General features: G+C 55.8%; 1 protein-coding gene across 2 annotated transcripts; it reads right to left on the bottom strand.

The window, feature by feature from the left end:
- Positions 1 to 156: 156 nt before the first annotated feature.
- On the bottom strand, positions 157 to 15,605 carry Dhx16 (DEAH-box helicase 16). 2 transcript variants are annotated; one of them, XM_051153607.1, is made up of 20 exons: positions 15,356 to 15,605; positions 13,897 to 14,141; positions 12,550 to 12,715; positions 11,159 to 11,215; positions 10,577 to 10,831; positions 10,251 to 10,454; positions 9,980 to 10,174; positions 9,341 to 9,451; positions 8,765 to 8,880; positions 7,737 to 7,947; positions 7,497 to 7,595; positions 7,244 to 7,396; positions 4,755 to 4,895; positions 4,302 to 4,464; positions 4,092 to 4,210; positions 3,918 to 3,985; positions 3,112 to 3,274; positions 2,873 to 3,034; positions 1,021 to 1,197; positions 157 to 322 (listed from the first exon to the last, which is right to left on the bottom strand). In XM_051153607.1, exons 1-20 carry the CDS (start codon positions 15,560 to 15,562, stop codon positions 194 to 196), a joined length of 3,141 nt encoding a protein of 1,046 aa, XP_051009564.1. In that variant the 5' UTR covers positions 15,563 to 15,605; the 3' UTR covers positions 157 to 193. The 2 variants fall into 2 exon arrangements, with proteins under 2 accessions (XP_051009564.1, XP_051009565.1); XM_051153608.1 differs by having other exon boundaries at positions 1,021 to 1,083.
- Positions 15,606 to 16,943: the final 1,338 nt, after the last annotated feature.

The raw sequence follows: 16,943 nt of genomic DNA, 5'->3' as shown, positions 1-16,943 counted from the left end.
TGTGTAAAGCTGCTGTGTAATTTAATTTGTAAATAATAAAGTTTATGCAATGACACGAGGTGGGTTTTCTTGTCACTTTCTATGGGTTCCCCAAGTTCCCACACACTTGATTACAAAAATAACTTTATTTACTAGGTAATAAAAACGTAAAGAAGGAAAAGAAAGCTGTGCTGCTCAGTCCGTCTGTCATTCCCTAGCTCAGCTCGGCTCGCGTCTTGCCGACTGTTTTGGGCATTTTCTTAGCATGGGGATCCTCTAACTCCTTGGCCTTGTAGTAGTGAGGAGCCACTTCCAGAAGCCAGCTGCTTTCTATCTCCAGCACCTGCAAGAGGGAGCAACGTCAATGGCGTCCCTTCCTTCAGAACTAGAGTCCTGAGTCTCTTTCCCCGTTGACTGAGGGCAAGGGAAAGGCACTTGGCTGTTCCATGCTAGCAAGGCAGACCTGCCCTGACGTGCTGAAGAGAGCAGGTATGTGAGCCCTGAGAAAAGTCTGGCCTTCAGGACGGGCCTCATGTTTGCTATGAAGACTCTCATGAGACACACTCCGTCCTCCCTGTTTGGTCCACATTCAATTTTTTAAAAACTTTTAATAATATGTCTGTATACTACATGTCAGATCCCCTGGGACTGGAGTTACAGGCAGTTGTGAGCTACCGTGTAGTTGCTGGGAATTGAACCTGGGTCCTTTGGAAGAGCAGCAGCCAGTGCTCTTGACTGCTTAGCCTTGTTCAGTACCAGGGACTACAGACGAGTGCCATCAAAGCTCAGCTTCAAGTATTTACTGAATGAATTAAAATTCTCAGATCTTGGATGACAGTAGCTAGAAAACACTTTTTCTATTTATTTGGAATGGTGCTGAGGACTCTACTACTGAGATAGGTCCCAAGCATAATTAGATTTGATTTCTATTTGATTACATTTGATCCTTCTTGTTTCTATTGCAGTCACAGGAACAGGAATTGAGCCTAAGGTGCCAGCATACTGTCCCCCAGTCCCCACCCATCCAAGCAACAGTCTTACCTGTCTCATGAATTCCTTTGTGGTAAACACAAGCTCATGGTAGAGCAACCAGCGTGGGGGCGGCTGTTCAAAGAGAGAGGAGTTCGGATGAATAAACACCGTCTGCTGCTGCTTCACTGTGCGGTAGCCGCTCCGCGTCAGCCGTGCTGTGTGGTAGAAATAACCCGAGGTGATGGCCTGGGGAGCAGGCAAGAGTCAGGTCAGGCACCTTTGAACCTCAGCCTTGTGGAGAACTAAGGTAAAGAGCCCACACACTGACTGGACTCCAGTCAACACTGCTAGGGAGCGAGCTCAGGCAGTGACTGCTGTGGGCCGGGAAGGGGCTCAGGAGACACTGATCCAGGGTGTGCTGACGTGACTGAAGGAAGTTGTTGTGTTGAGTTTCCTCATACACTGCCCTGTAGGAAGCTCTTGTGTTGTTCTTGTTGTTTTTGAGATAGTTTTCTCTGTGTATCCCTGGCTGTCCTGGAACTCACTCTGTAAACTAGGCTGGCCTTGAACTCACAGAGATCCACGTGCCTCCCAAGTGCTGGGATTAAGGCATGTGCCACCACTGCCAGGCACAGAGGCTCTTTATTTATTTTAAAGATTTATTTATTTATTATTTATACAGTGTTCTGCCTGCATGTTAGCTTGTACGCCAGTAGAGGGCACCAGGTCTCAGCATAGGGGGTTGTGAGCCACCATGTGGTTGTTGGGAATTGAACTCAGGACCTTTGGAAGAGCAGACAGGGCTCTTAACCACTGAGCCATCTCTCCAGCCCCAGAGGCTCTTTAAACAGGAAGATAAATAGCTCAAAACAGCTCCATAAGTCCCTGAAACTGACCAGATTCACTAGGCTCCTTCCCGCCAGAGTGAGGGTAAATGCTGTGCCCCCACCCTCAGACAAGACAAGCTGCGAGGATTCTTGAGGTCTGACCACCTGCTTGGAAGAAACAGAAACCAATGGAGCGACCTAAAAGGCATTTAGATCAGGCCTAAAGGCCACTCTGCAATCTGTTGCACTGCCTAAAGCTGTGCAACGTGATGCAGGCTCCCAGCTTTTCTTAAAGATCTATTTATTTATGTAGTTATTAGGTACACAGTGCTCTGCTTACACCTGCAGGCCAGAAGAGGGCATTAGATCACATACCGATGGTTGTGAGCCACCACATGGTTGCTGGGAATTGAACTCTGGAAGAGCAGTCAGTGCTCTTATCCATTGAGCCATCTGTCCAGCCCCAAGATTGATTTATTTTTATCTTACGTGCATGCGTTGGTGTTTTGCTGCATGTATGTCTATGTGAGCGTGTCAGATCCCCTAGAACTGGAGTTACAGACAGCCATGTGGCTGCTGGGAATTGAACCTGGGTCCTCTGAGGAACAGCCAGTGGTACTCAACCACTGAGTCATCTCTCCAGGCCCTAGGTCCCCAGTTTCTGTGACTGGGGTGGAGTTTGGTGGTCCCGTCATTGAGTTGTTTCTGCTTCTCTGAGTAACCCAAACAAAACTCATTGGGTTAGATTGGGTGGTATTTATTCCCTGGTCTGGTGTGGGCTCCCTGTCTGGGGAGAAAGACCTGTGTAACACATCCCCAGGAAAAGTTCTGTCATACAACAAAGTGACTCCTGAAGATTGTCCACTGACTTACACATGCACTTATACACATACATGAAAGAAAAAAACCAACAGGATACTGGTGGGGGGTAGCGCTCACGCCTTTAATCCTGGTAGAAAGGCGGGCGGGTCTGAGTTCAAGGTCAGCCTGGTCTACTGAGTGAGCTCCGGCACATCCAGGGCTACTTAGAGAAACCCCGACTTGAAAGAAAAGAGAATAGGAAAAAAACCAACATCCACATCCAAACCACTGACCTTGCGCACACGAATGTAGTCCCCTTGGCAGGAGGTCAGGCCGACCTCCACACGCTCCAAGAGCCCCTCCAGCTGCTCCCGCACATCCCGGGCTCGGCGCATGGATCTGAACTGTACAAAGTTTTCATAGCACCACTGGGAAGAGTAGCCACTCTCAGCCCACTGTGAAGATGAAGGGCCTTAAGGACACAGCAGGACTCAAGTGCCCCACAGCCCCCAAATCCCTACTCCCCAGTGACCTGTGTGTACACATTTAGCAGAACCAGGTGGTCCCCACCAGGGAGGAAGAAGTTGACACGGGCATTGTCGGCATGGACGACCTTATCCTTGGGCCGGTAGAAGATGGAGTTGTTGACAGACAGCATAGCAGCCACTGTGAGGATCTCTTCTGAGCAGCTGTACCTTGGGCAGGGCAGAAGGACGAGGTCACAGCAAGGCACCAAAGAACAAATGACATAAGAGATTCTAGCAGAAGAACGCTGATCTTCCTTCTTTTCAAGGTTTATTCACGTGTATAAATGTTTTGCTGCACATACGTCTACGGCACGTGTGTCTGTATGTCACATGCTGGTGGGAGTCAGAAGAACTGGAGTTACAGAGGGTTGTGAGCCACTGTGTGACTCTTTGGAACTGAACTCAGGTCCAAGTGCAAGAGCAGTTGGTGTTTTTAAGCACAGAGCCGTCTCCCAACCCGGACATCTTTTAGAGGTGGTCCCCTCAGACCATTCAAACGACCTATCTGAAACTGCAGGAGGAATCAGGCCCAGCACCGTCAGATGGGAGTGTGCTCTACCCCCACCCACGATCCAGGACTTTATTTCATTAGTCAAGCTGCTACAACAACTGCTTGTCCTTGCGTTGTACCTAATCACTTGTGTCCCCTGACATTATTGTCAAGCACAGGACAGTGATTCACAGACCCTCATGGGCCTCAAAGGGGCGATAAGACTTCCTTAATAAGATGGACAACCGTGATGAAGAGGAAAGGACAGAGTAGGCCCCTTTGTGACAGGAGCTGGCAGGGCAGGACAGGACAGGAACTTACTTCTCAGAGGCCAAGATCATTTTAGACAGCATGGGGTCCACAGGCAGCTCTGCCATCTTTCGACCAGACTGAAAAGAAGAAAGGGAAGGAGAGGCCAACTTTCCCTCAGGCTCCTCCATCACCACAGGAGCCCCTGGCCCCACCACAGCCTCTTTCCTTCACACTGCCCCTCACCGTGGTGAGCTGTCCAAGGTGGTTGAGGGCTCCAAGCGCATAAAGCTGCTCCAAAGCCAGCGCCAGGGTCTCATAGGGTGGGGGGTCCAGGAAGTCAAAGTGCACCAGGTCATGGATCCCTGGGAAAAGGAGTGAGGAGAGGAAGATGACCCTGCCCAGGAGCACCAGTGCGCCTGTGGCCAGTCAGGAGGGTGCGGGCTGCCTGGTCACCTAAGCTCTTCAGCAGCAGCACCACGTTGCCCAGGCTTGTCCTCTGGATCTCAGGAACTGTGGTCTCCTCCAGCTCGTGCTGGTAGGCCCAGGCTGTGTACAGACGGAAGCACTTCCCCGCAGCCACGCGGCCTGCGCGGCCAGCACGCTGATTGGCTGAAGCCTGGAGAGGAAGGACCAGCAAACACATGGTCAAGGAAGGAGGAGCCGTTAATCCCAGCACTTGGGAGGCAGAGGCAGGTGGGTCTCTGAGTTCAAGGTTACCCTGGTCTACAAAGCCAATCCAGGATAGCCAGGACTACAAGAGAAACCCTGACTCGAAAAACCAAAAAATAAAACAAAATAAAAATAGTCTGGACTATGTTGACCAACGACCCCTTTCCCCCAATGCTCCTTGTGAATCAAGCTTTCTCTGGGGACAATCTCTCTCCACCTCACGGAACGCAGGCTCACCTTGCTGCAGGGTGTGACCGTGAGAGACTCCATGCCTGTGCGAGGGTTATAGCTCTTCTGTTTGCAGAACCCTGGGTCCAACACATAAATGATGCCTTCGATGGTGAGCGATGTCTCTGCAATGTTTGTTGCCACAACCACCTATGAGAGGACAGAGACACCCTGACCCAGCCCACCCAGACACCCCGACCCAGCCCACCCAGACACCCCGACCCAGCCCACCCAGACACCCCGACCCAGCCCACCCAGACACCCCGACAAAGCATGACGCAGTGAGGGACAAAGGGAGACGGTGTCCCAATGTCAGGAGATGAGGTGAGACACAGCAGGGTGCTGGGTGGGGCTGGTGGTCAGCGGGGGCGGAATGAAGATGGAAACTGCATTTAGGGTTCTTCCTCAGGAACAGAAGCAGGGACCTCCATGTTCCCGCCCTCACCTTCCCACAGCACTCCACATGACACATCACTCACTTTTGATAACAGCCACCGCCCCTCTCCCCACTCCTATCACACAGCACTGTAGAATACTCAGAACGATCCTGTTAAAGCACATTCACCCATCAACTCACACCCAGATACAACTACAGAACTGGACGTAAGCCCTGAACCTGGCTCCCTCCACCTACGGCTTCTCTGATCACATCTTCACCCTCCCTCACTCCCGCGCTGGTTCCTGCCCTCAAGTGCTCTCACCCAGGGACCCTCAGGCACGCCCTTCTACTGTCGCTCACCCCAGCTCTCGCCTCTGCAGAGCAGAGACAGCAGCCTGGTCCTACCTGCGCTCCCCTCTCCTCTACCCTGACTTTATAGAGCCTTTCTGCTCTTCCTCGTCTCAGCCCCGAGTGTGTCCACCTCCCCATGCTGCCCGGAGTCTCTTCACTGAACGCAACAGGAACTGCCACAGGGCAGCATGCCCTCTGGCTCCTCACCAGTCCTCACCCTACCCCAGCACGTCCACCTCCCCATGGGCTGTGTACCGGGCCTCAATGCGGGGGCTTCACATGTACTGGTTGAGCTGTTTGCCACATCTCCAGCCAGACCCTCAGTGAGAGTCACGGAGAGGAACTTTAGCAGACCAAGGCTGCTCTGGAAGACATCACACCCAAAGGCCCAGGTCTGTGTGATCCAGCTGGGACAAAAACACGCCTAGAACCCCAGGGGACAAGCAGATCTGAACTCAAGGCCAGCCTGGTGTAGAGCAAGTCTCAGGTAGAGAAAAGCTTAGGTCCAGGTGTGGTGGCACATGCCTGTAACCCCAGCACTCAGACAAGAGGCCCACAGGTCCCTTAGGTCCTGAGCTGAGAGGCAGCGCAGCGGAGCTGAGTTTGTGGTAGTTCAGTTCCTGGAATTCGGAGGTAGTTTTACCAGGAGAATTTTGTTGTTGTTGTTGTTTTGTTTAAGATTTATTTATTTTATGTATACAGTCCTCTACTGGCATGTAGACCTGCACCCCAGAAGAGGGCACCAGATCACATTGTAGATGGTTATAAGCCACTATGTGGTTGCAGGAATCAAACTCAGGACCTCTGGAAGAGCAGACAGTGCTCTTAACTGCTGAGCCGTCTCTCCAGCCCCTTACCACGAGAGTTTTACAGAGAGGTTGAAGAGAGAACAAGCCAGACACAGGTAAAGACAGAAGGAGCCAGAGAACGAGAAGGAATAAGATCAGAGCAGATTGCAGGAGTTAGTCTGAGGCCAAGCAGAGCAATTCAGGGGCCAAGAGCAAAGCCAGATTAAACAAATCAGCTGGGAGAGGAGTTTGAGCCAGAACAGCTGAGATGAACCAGCCGGCCCAGAGCTCAGAAAGAACAGGAAAGGGTGAGGTCACTAAGCAGTAAGTCCCAGAGGCTGAAACACTCTGGGCCTAGGTTAGATTGTACGGAGGCTCAAAGCTTCCAGGACTAGGCCTAGGGCAGCAGACAGAGGCAGTGAGCCTCCCAGACAACAATTGAAACAGGAGAGTAAGTTACTTTTTGTTTGTTTGTTTTTTCAAGACATGGTTTCTCTGTGTAGCCCTGGCTGTCTTGGTCTCTTTGAAGACCAGGCTGGCCTCGAACTCACAGCGATCCGCCTGCCTCTGCCTCCCGAGTGCTGGGATTACAGGCATGTGTGATCACGCCTAGTGGATGAGCTTAAAGTCCTCAGGCTGTGGACCTGAAGTCTGAATGCTGCGAAAGCCTCACCTGAACCTCTCAAACCCTCTCAGACTTCAGACACACCTCAGCTTTCTTCTGGGATTTCTGAAGCCATTTTTCTCAAAAGTCCCCTCAAATCTATGTCCTGGCATTCAAAGGCTTCCTCTACCCACTGAATTTAAAGCTTGCTATCTCTCAGCTAATGCTGATGTCATCTCTTTCCCCAGGAAGGTGAGGGCCTGGCTGCCCCTCAGCTGCATTGGAACAGCCAGGCAGGTGATTGCAGGGGGCGGCACATGCCTTCTTCAATCTTGTGTGCGCTGCAGGGGGAAGAGTAAAGGCTTCTCCCACTGACCTTCCGGGCCCCAGGGGGTGTGGGCTGGAAGATGCGGGCCTGCATGTCTGAGGGCAGGTTGGCGTAAATGGGCAGCACCAGGAGCTCCCGGATCTTGGAGCCCAGTCGGCGGCAGCGGTCCTGGAGCATCTCACAGGCAGCCTCGATCTCCTCCTGAGTGTGCGCAGGGCAGCAGGAGTCCTGTCAGTCACAGCCCACACACCAGCCCCAACCTGCCCTACAGCACTCCATCCACTGCCCACCACGCACACACCTGCCCTGTCAGGAACACCAGTATATCCCCAGGGGGCTGGGTCACGTGGATCTGCAGCACAGACACCACACAGGCTTCCAGGTAGTCAGCCTCGGGGGCCTAGGGAGAAAGAAGATGCAGGGTCACAGAGGGGCCATCTGCTCAGTCCCTGCTCGGCATACCTTTACCCCACCCCTCTCTGGGGGTCCCAACAGGCCCAGCTCCTCTGGCCCACGCTGATGCCCATCCTGCCAGGGGTACCTTGGTATAGAAGATGTCAACCGGGAACCTGCGTCCAGGGATCCGGAAGACAGGGGCATCATCAAAGAAGGTGGAAAAACGAGCAGTATCCAGGGTGGCTGACGCTACGAGGACCTTGAGCTCAGGCCGGAACCTGGCAACATCCTTGATCAACCCAAAGAGAATGTCGGTGTGCAGGGTCCGCTCATGGGCTTCGTCCACCATTACCACACTAGGGAGCAGGGGGGAGGGGGAGGGAAGAGACACAGGCTGAGCAGCGCAGGACTGAGAGCATGTGTCTGGATGAAGGGCCCTAAGGATGGATGGGGTGTGGGGCCGGACGAGAAGTCAAGCATTCCAATTGTGTAATTTCGACAGACTGTGAGCCAGGGCGGGGTCTGTGATCTGTAGCCCAGTCCGGCCTTGGCCAAGCGAAGCAGTCAAGGAGGGTTGGTAAAAGGTTTTAGCAATGACAGCGCTGACCACCAACCTGATGCCTGGGTTTGCTCCCTGGAACCAACATGGTGAAAGGACAGAAGTGACTCCTGCAAGCTGTCTTCTGATCCTTTACATGTGCACCAGGGCACACGACGCGCGCGCCTGCACATACACGCACGCGCACACACACACATGCGCACGCACACAAGTGCGCACACACACACACATATGTACACACACACTATAAGATCCAAAAGGGCAGGGAAGAGTTTGGAAGCAGGACTGGAACAAGTCAGATGCCCTGCATCAGTCAGGAGTCAGGAGAGCTGCCCGCAGTGCAGGAAGTGGAAGAAAGAACACGCCTTAAAGTAAGCAGTGCTCGGCATGGTGGTTCTTGCTTGTAACCTCAGTGTTGAGTCTCACAAGACTGAGGCCAGCTCGGCTTACATAGTGCATTCCAGGCCAGCCTGGGCCACGCTAACAAGAACTGGGTTAAGTGAAGAGGCAGCCGCCCGCCGACTGCCCAGTGGGAAGAAAAGAGATTGAAGGAACAAGACTCTCTGGTGGAGCAGGTGACGGAGCAGGTGACAGCAGTGAGGGCCTGTGTGTACCTGTAACTTGCAAGGTCAGGCTCGGAGAGGAACTCCCGGAGCAGCATTCCATCCGTCATGTAGCGGAGGACAGTCCGCTCTGACGTGCAGTCCTCAAAGCGGATGCTGTAGCCAACCTGGTCACAACAGTTGGGAGGTAAGGAGGACCACCCTGAGTGTGGGGCCAGGCAAGCAATGAGCCCCCCAGGCAAGCAATGAGCCCCCCCATCCCCGGAGGACTCACCTCATCTCCCCATCCCCGGAGGACTCACCTCATTCCCCCCCATGCCCCGGAGGACTCACCTCATCCCCCCATCCCCGGAGGACTCACCTCATCCCCCATCCCCGGAGGACTCACCTCATTCCCCCCCATGCCCCGGAGGACTTACCTCATTCCCCCATCCCCCGGAGGACTCACCTCATCCCCCAATCCCCGGAGGACTCACCTCATTCCCCCCCATCCCCCAGAGGACTCACCTCATCCCCCCATCCCCCAGAAGACTCACCTCATCCCCCCCACCATTCCCAGGTGACTCACCTCATTCCCCCCCATCCCCAGAGGACTCACCTCATCCCCCCCATCCCCGGAGGACTCACCTCATTCCCAAGCTTCACGCCCATTTCCCGGGCCACTCGCGCAGCCACACTCATGGCCGCCACCCTCCGTGGCTGGGTGCAGGCGATCTTCATGCCCTTCTTTGTGTAACCCTGAGGGAGAGAAGAGAGAGAGTCAGTGCTCAGCACACTCGCTGTCGTGACCAGGCAGGGAGGGGAGGCAGAACAGATCAACATGAAGGCCAGGGAAGGGCAGGCCAGAGCAAAAGCAAGAGCCCAGGGGAGCCGAGCCCTTGGTCACTGTCACGGCCCTGCAGCCCTTGGTCACTGTCATGGCTCTGCTGGACTTGAACTGACCAGGGACACACCGAGAAGCAATGGGAGACAGGAGGTGAGAAAGCAGGCAAACAAGCAGGGCGTGGTGGCGCACGGCTATAATCCTAGCACTCAGGAGGCAGAAGCAGGTGGATCTCTGTGAGTTCGAGGCCAGCCTGGTCTACAAAGTGTGTCCAGGACAGCCTAGGCTACACAGAGAGACCCTGGGGGTGGGGGTGGGGGTGGGGTTGCCATCTTCAGTGTCAAAAGCCTCACGACCTAGTGGGAAGGATAGGGAAGGACTCCTTCAACCATCACTGGCTCAAGGCCTGCCTGGGCTCTGAGGGACATGCTGTGGTAACCGACCTCCTCAAAGAGATACTGTGGGATCTGTGTGGTCTTCCCGGAGCCAGTCTCGCCTTCGATGATGAGGACCTGGTGGTTGGCAATGGCGGCCAGGAGCTCCTCTCGGAAGGGGAACACTGGAAGGCTGCGGCGGACGGCCTGGATGGACTCTTTCTGCTGGGCCTGAGCTGACGGGGCTGGAACTGACGATGGCTCCTGAGGAAGGGATGGGGATGTTGAGGTCCCCACCATCTTTACAGCCCCTCACGGCATCCCAAACTCTTCCTCTCACCTCGTCACCCCGGAGCTGAGCAGCACGGACAAACTCGATGGTCTCATCCTCCTCCAGCACCAGCTGGTACTTGGGCTCCTGAGAGGCGGCATCTCGGGCCCCAAATTTGAGGGACGCAGCACCTAGCCGGGCCTCCTCCCAGCGCCGCTGCTCCTCTCCCGGGGCGCCTGACTCCTCCTCCACGATGTCCACAGCTCGAGCTGGCTACGCAGAGAGGAGCAGTGAGAGCCTGAGGAAGGGTGGCCCAGGCCCAGGCCCTGCTCCCCTGCCATGAGAGGGAGGACGCAGAGAGGAGGGCCCAGGCAGCACACCGCTGCCCCGCTCACCTGCCCTCGAGTCTCCTGCGGCATGTGGTAACGGTTGGTGGCTTCCAGCTTCTCCTGCTCACCAGCCGCGCGGTACTCCCGAGCCAGGTCCCGCACTCGGCGCTTGTACTTGAGCTCTCTGCGCTCATGGCGGCTCAGCTCCACATCCCCAAAGAGAACCTCCTCGTCGGCCAGCTCGGCCTCTAGGTCCTCCATCTTTTCCCGCTCCCGCTTCGCCAGGTATTCGCGGCGAGACTTCTTACGAAGCTCAGGGACCTGGGTCAGGAAGGGACAGACAGTCAAACCCTCACCTACGCATGCGGACACCCTCGGAAGACACAGGTGTGGGACCTTCCGATGCTGGCTGCTTTGCGTCCTCATCACGCCATGTTTCACTCACAATGACCTGACCCCACAGAGGATCTGTGACTCTCTCCTACAACCCAACCGTTCTTGTCTGGCTGCTGTCAGTCAGGGCCCCTCCTCCAGAGACTGCTCGCCCACGCACGCTTCACCACACTCCCTCTGCAGCCCTTCCAGCTTGGCCAACACTCCATCCGTCTGCCTGTCTCCAGATCTTCGTTCTTGAACCCAGGGTCTCACCATGGCTTTCCGGTCTTCCTCAGCCATCTTGAGGCGCTTCTGAGCCTCTTCATAAGCCTAGAAGAAATCACACAGAGGGACGTGAGGCCAGAGATGCCCACATCTAAAACCATCCTCTTAAGATGACAAACACCCTTCCCTGCCCCTTCTCAGTGAAGCTCTTCTGTGGGCCTCAGCTGGGCAGTGAGGGTTCAGGCGGGTAGTAAGGGTTCAGGCGGGCAGTGAGGGCCTCAGGTGGGCAGTGAGGGCCTCAGGCGGGCAGTGAGGGCCTCAGGCGGGGAGTGAGGGCCTCAGGCGGGCAGTGAGGGCCTCAGGCGGGGAGTGAGGGCCTCAGGCGGGCAGTGAGGGCCTCAGCTGGGCAGTGAGGGCCTCAGCTGGGCAGTGAGGGCCTCAGACAGGGAGTGAGGGCCTCAGGCGGGGAGTGAGGGCCTCAGGCGGGCAGTGAGGGCCTCAGGCGGGCAGTGAGGGCCTCAGCTGGGCAGTGAGGGCCTCAGGCGGGGAGTGAGGGCCTCAGGCGGGCAGTGAGGGCCTCAGGCGGGCAGTGTGGGCCTCAGGCGGGCAGTGAGGGCCTCAGGCGGGCAGTGAGGGCCTCAGCTGGGCAGTGAGGGCCTCAGGCGGGCAGTGAGGGCCTCAGGCGGCGAGTGAGGGCCTCAGCTGGGCAGTGAGGGCCTCAGGCGGGCAGTGAGGGCCTCAGGCGGGCAGTGAGGGCCTCAGCTGGGCAGTGAGGGCCTCAGGCGGGCAGTGTGGGCCTCAGGCGGGCAGTGAGGGCCTCAGGCGGGCAGTGAGGGCCTCAGCTGGGCAGTGAGGGCCTCAGGCGGGCAGTGAGGGCCTCAGGTGGGCAGTGAGGGCCTCAGCTGGGCAGTGAGGGCCTCAGGCGGGGAGTGAGGGCCTCAGCTGGGCAGTGAGGGCCTCAGCTGGGCAGTGAGGGCCTCAGGCGGGCAGTGAGGGCCTCAGCTGGGCAGTGAGGGCCTCAGGCGGGCAGTGAGGGCCTCAGGCGGGCAGTGAGGGCCTCAGGCGGGCAGTGAGGGCCTCAGCTGGGCAGTGAGGGCCTCAGGCGGGCAGTGAGGGCCTCAGGCGGGCAGTGAGGGCCTCAGGTGGGCAGTGAGGGCCTCAACCACAAAGCCCTTGTTTCCCAGAGACATCTCTGCAACCGGATCTAGATGTATCCAGTCTTCTTCCACTCACCTTCTTTATTTTTTTTAAGATTTATTTATTTATTAAGTATACAATGTTCTGCCTGCATGTGCACTTGCACACTGGAAGAGGACACCAAATCTCATTATAGATGGTTGTGAGCCACCATGTGGTTGCTGGGAATTGAACTCAAGACCTTTGGAACAGCAACCAGTGCTTTTAACCTCTGAGCCATCTTTCCAGCCCCCCCAACTCACCTTCTTGTCTGACCGCTCCAGGACATTCCGGGTCCGGTCCTTGTCCCGTTGCCGAACCCGCTCTGCAAAGGCGTCTCGTTCCTCCAAGTCCTGGAGACGCTCACGCTCAGTCCTCTCCCACTCATCCTCTGAGGCTGACTTCTCCTCCATGGGTGATTTACTCCCCCTGAATCAAAGAGGGTAATGGAGAGCACTGTCATCCCCACAGCCTACTCACACCCCCTCCCACAGCCCACACCTACTCACACCCCCTCCCACAGCCCACACTTACTCACACCCCCTCCCACAGCCCACACCTACTCACACCCCCTCCCACAGCCCACACCTACTCACACCCCCTCCTACAGTCCACACCTACTCACACCCCCTCCCACAGCCCACACCTACTCATACCCCCTCCCACAGCCCACACCTACTCACGCCCCCTCCCACAGCCCACACCTACTCACACCCCCTCCCACAGCCCACACCTACTCACGCCCCCTCCCACAGCCCACACCTACTCACACCCCCTCCCACAGCCCACACCTACTCACACCCCCTCCCACAGCCCACACCTACTCACACCCCCTCCCACAGCCCATACCTACTCACACCCCCTCCCACAGCCCACACCTACTCACACCCCCTCCCACAGCCCACACGTACTCACGCCCCCTCCCACAGCCCACACCTACTCACGCCCCCTCCCACAGCCCACACCTACTCACACCCCCTCCCACAGCCCACACCTACTCACACCCCCTCCCACAGCCCACACCTACTCACGCCCCCTCCCACAGCCCACACCTACTCACGCCCCCTCCTACAGCCCACACCTACTCACACCCCTCCCACAGCCCACACCTACTCACGCCCCCTCCCACAGCCCACACCTACTCACGCCCCCTCCTACAGTCCACACCTACTCACGCCCCCTCCCCCCTCCACAGCCCACACCTACTCACACCCCCTCCCACAGCCCACACCTACTCACACCCCCTCCCACAGCCCACACCTACTCACACCCCCTCCCACAGCCCACACCTACTCACACCCCCTCCCACAGCCACACTACTCCACCCCCTCCCACAGCCCACACCTACTCACACCCCTCCCACAGCCCACACCTACTCACACCCCCTCCCACAGCCCACACCTACTCACACCCCCTCCCACAGCCCACACCTACTCACACCCCTCCCACAGCCCACACCTACTCACACCCCCTCCCACAGCCCACACCTACTCACACCCCCTCCCACAGCCCACACCTACTCACACCCCCTCCCACAGCCCACACCTACTCACACCCCCTCCCACAGCCCACACCTACTCACACCCCTTCCCTCCTTCCTACCACCTTACCCTCTACTCCTCTTCCCTGCCTTAGAAACCTCTTCTTCCTCCTCTTCATCCTCCTCATGGTGTTTCTTCCTGAGGTGTTTCCGTCTCCTCCGCTTCTTCTGCAGGCTGCTCGCATCCCTGCCCACCACCTCCTCACCGCTCTCGCTGTCTTCCAGCAGCTTATAAGATCGGTTCTTCTCCAGCAGGGCTCGGGCCTCTCGCTCAGCTGCCCGAGCTGGCCTTTCTGCCACTGCCTTCCGTGGCACCTGTCAGTAGAGAGCAAGCAGGTATGAGTAGCTCCTGACCTCAGTACCCTCGCCTGTGTACAACGGCGTCACTTTAGCTTAAGCCAGTCTTCAGCTTTCTCTTCTGAACTTCCTTCCAGGAATCCATTTAGCAAATGATTATTGAAAACTACCCAGAAAAAAAAAAAAAAAAGAAAGAAAGAAAGAAAGAAAACTATCCCTTGGCAGAGGGAAAGAACATCCACAGGATGTCTTCTGACAGTCACACATAGGTGCGCAACACACACACACACACACACACCACAACCTTTTCAATTGTAATGGTTTATTTTTATGTGCATTGCTGTTTTGCCTGTAATGTGTACCGTGTAAGGATGTTGGGTCCCTGGGACCAGAGTTACAGACAGTTGCACGCTGCCATGTGTGTCTTGTTTTAAATGAAAATCCCTGATAGTTCTACTTTACCAATCAAGACCGAGGAGGCAGATATTGGGGTGAAAACTTGCTAGCTCAGAAAGGCAGTGAGAGCACCCAGCTGACCTTCTACTCAGCTCACATCCAGATGGAAAAAGGCCCAAAAGGCTCACAACTAGCTCAGCTGACAGCCCAGGAGGAAAAGGCAAAAAAACCCGAGGTAAAAGGCTTGCTAGCTCAAACCTCAGAAAGCCCAAAAAGGAAAAGGTCAAGAAGCTGAGGCGCTAACGTGCCAGACGCTGCAAAGCTCCTTTTACTTCCACAGGCTGTCTTAAAAACCCGTCAACTCACGTCCCTCCTCCTCTTTAGTCCCCTGCACGCCCTGCTAGATTTATTTTTCCTATTATGTGTATAGATGAAAAGCCGGGCCGGGTGGAACACACCTGTAACCCCAGCACTCGGGAGGCAGAGGCAGGCGGGTCGCTGTGAGTTCGAGGCCAGCCTGGTCTACAAAGTGAGTCCAGGATGGCCAAGGCTACACAGAGAGACCCTGCCTACGAAACCAAAACGAACCAAAGTACGCAGATCCCTGTCTTCACAGACTGTACGCCTAACACAGGACCTAGATAACGGAGGACACAATTAAATGTCCGTCAGAGCCGAGGGCGGTAGGCGTCTCCGTCTCCCAGGACTAGGGAGGCTCGATGCAAGCTCGACGCCAGCCTGTGCCGCTGCACTGAACGTCCCAGGCCAGCTAGAGCACACTCCGTCGCAGGACAAGGGACAAGCGTCCGTGGAGCGGGCCGCCCCGGCGCACGCACCTTGCTCCAGAGCCTCAGCGCGAAGTCGCCCGCCGGCCCGCCGAGGTCCAGGGTGTCCGTGTCTCGCAGGCGCTGCACAAACTCCTCGCCCGAGGCGCACCGCTGCGCCGTGCCGATGAGGAACTGCGCGAGGTGCCGCTCGCTCAGCCCCAGCACCGAGTGCAGCTCCTCCTGCACCCAGCGCTCCAGCTCCGCCTGCGTCGCCATGGCGACGCGAGACGGCGGGAACCGCGCCCGGGGCCCGGCCGGGAGAGGACCGCGACGGACGGGGAGACTCCCGAGTACCGGGCGGGTAGCCTCAAACGGCCTTCCGGGACCGCGAACCCGGAAGGAGTCGCGATCTTCCGGCGAGGGCTTGACGGTGGCTGGATGGGGTCAAATCGCGCAGCCTCTTTGCTGCCGCTTCGCGGACTGGGCGTCGGTGCACAGCTTTGCCTAAGCTCTCTGTCGCCCCCTAATGGTCGCGCGCGGTGCTGCGCTCTGACAATAGAAGCCGTCGGTGCCCAGACAGCTCAGGATAAAAGGAGTACAAATGAGGTTTAGGGAAACAAGACACGTAATGAGCAGCCGGAGAGGTAGCTCAGGGAACTCGAGTTCGATTATCCCCGCACCCACGCTCCTCCCAACCAACCACTAGTAACTCCAGCTCCAGGGGCATCCACCACCCGCGGCCTCCTCTGACACCTGCACTCATGCGCACATACTCAGATACACATATTTTAAAATATTTAAAAAAAAAAAAAAAGGCGGTGGTCGCCTTTAGTCCCAGCGCTCGGGAGGAAGAGGCAGGTAGATGGCTGTGAGTTCGAGGCCAGCCTGGTCTACAAAGAGAGTCCAGGACAGCCAAGGCTACACAGAAAAACCTTGTCTTGAAAAAAACCAAAAAAAAAAAAAAAAAAAAAAAAAAAAAAGAAAGAAAGAAAAAAAGAAAAGAAAAAAAAGAAAAAGAAAAAAGAAAAAAAATTTTTTAAATTAAAAATTAAAAATGTAGGGGCTGGAGAGATGGCTCGGCGTGTAAGAGCACTGGTGCTCTTCCAGAGGATTTGGGTTCAATTCCAGCACCCACATAGCAGCTCACAACTGTCTGTTAACTCCAGTTCCGGGGAGTTCCACTTCTAACACCCTCGCACAGACATACACGCAGGCGAAACACCAATGCTCATGAAATTAAAAAACAAACACATTTTTTAAACATAAAAAATTTAAAGGCACATAAGATATGTACGTTGGGTGGGAATTTGGATGTCCTGAGATTTTAATTTTTATTTATTTATTTTATGTGCACCTGTGTTTGCCTGCGTGAGTTTATCTGCACCGTGTGTGTGCAAAAGCCCTTTTAGGTCAGAGAGTTTGTGTCTCTCTAGACCTGGACTTATAGGTGGTTGTGAGCTGCCTGATGTGGGTGCTGGGAACCAAGCTCAATTCGTCCAGAACAGCAAGTGTTCCTAACCACCAAATCATCTCTCCAGCCCCTCTATTTTTCTATTTACAGGTATAAATGTTTTAGCTGGGCGTGGTGGCGCATGCCTTTAATCCCAGCACTCAGGAGGCAGAGGCAGGCGGATCGCTGTGATTTCGAGGCCAGCCT

The sequence above is a fragment of the Acomys russatus genome, chromosome 11, assembly GCF_903995435.1.
Source record: "Acomys russatus chromosome 11, mAcoRus1.1, whole genome shotgun sequence".
Taxonomy (NCBI): Eukaryota; Metazoa; Chordata; class Mammalia; order Rodentia; family Muridae; genus Acomys; species Acomys russatus.
This window is presented reverse-complemented; position numbering and strand designations above follow the sequence as displayed.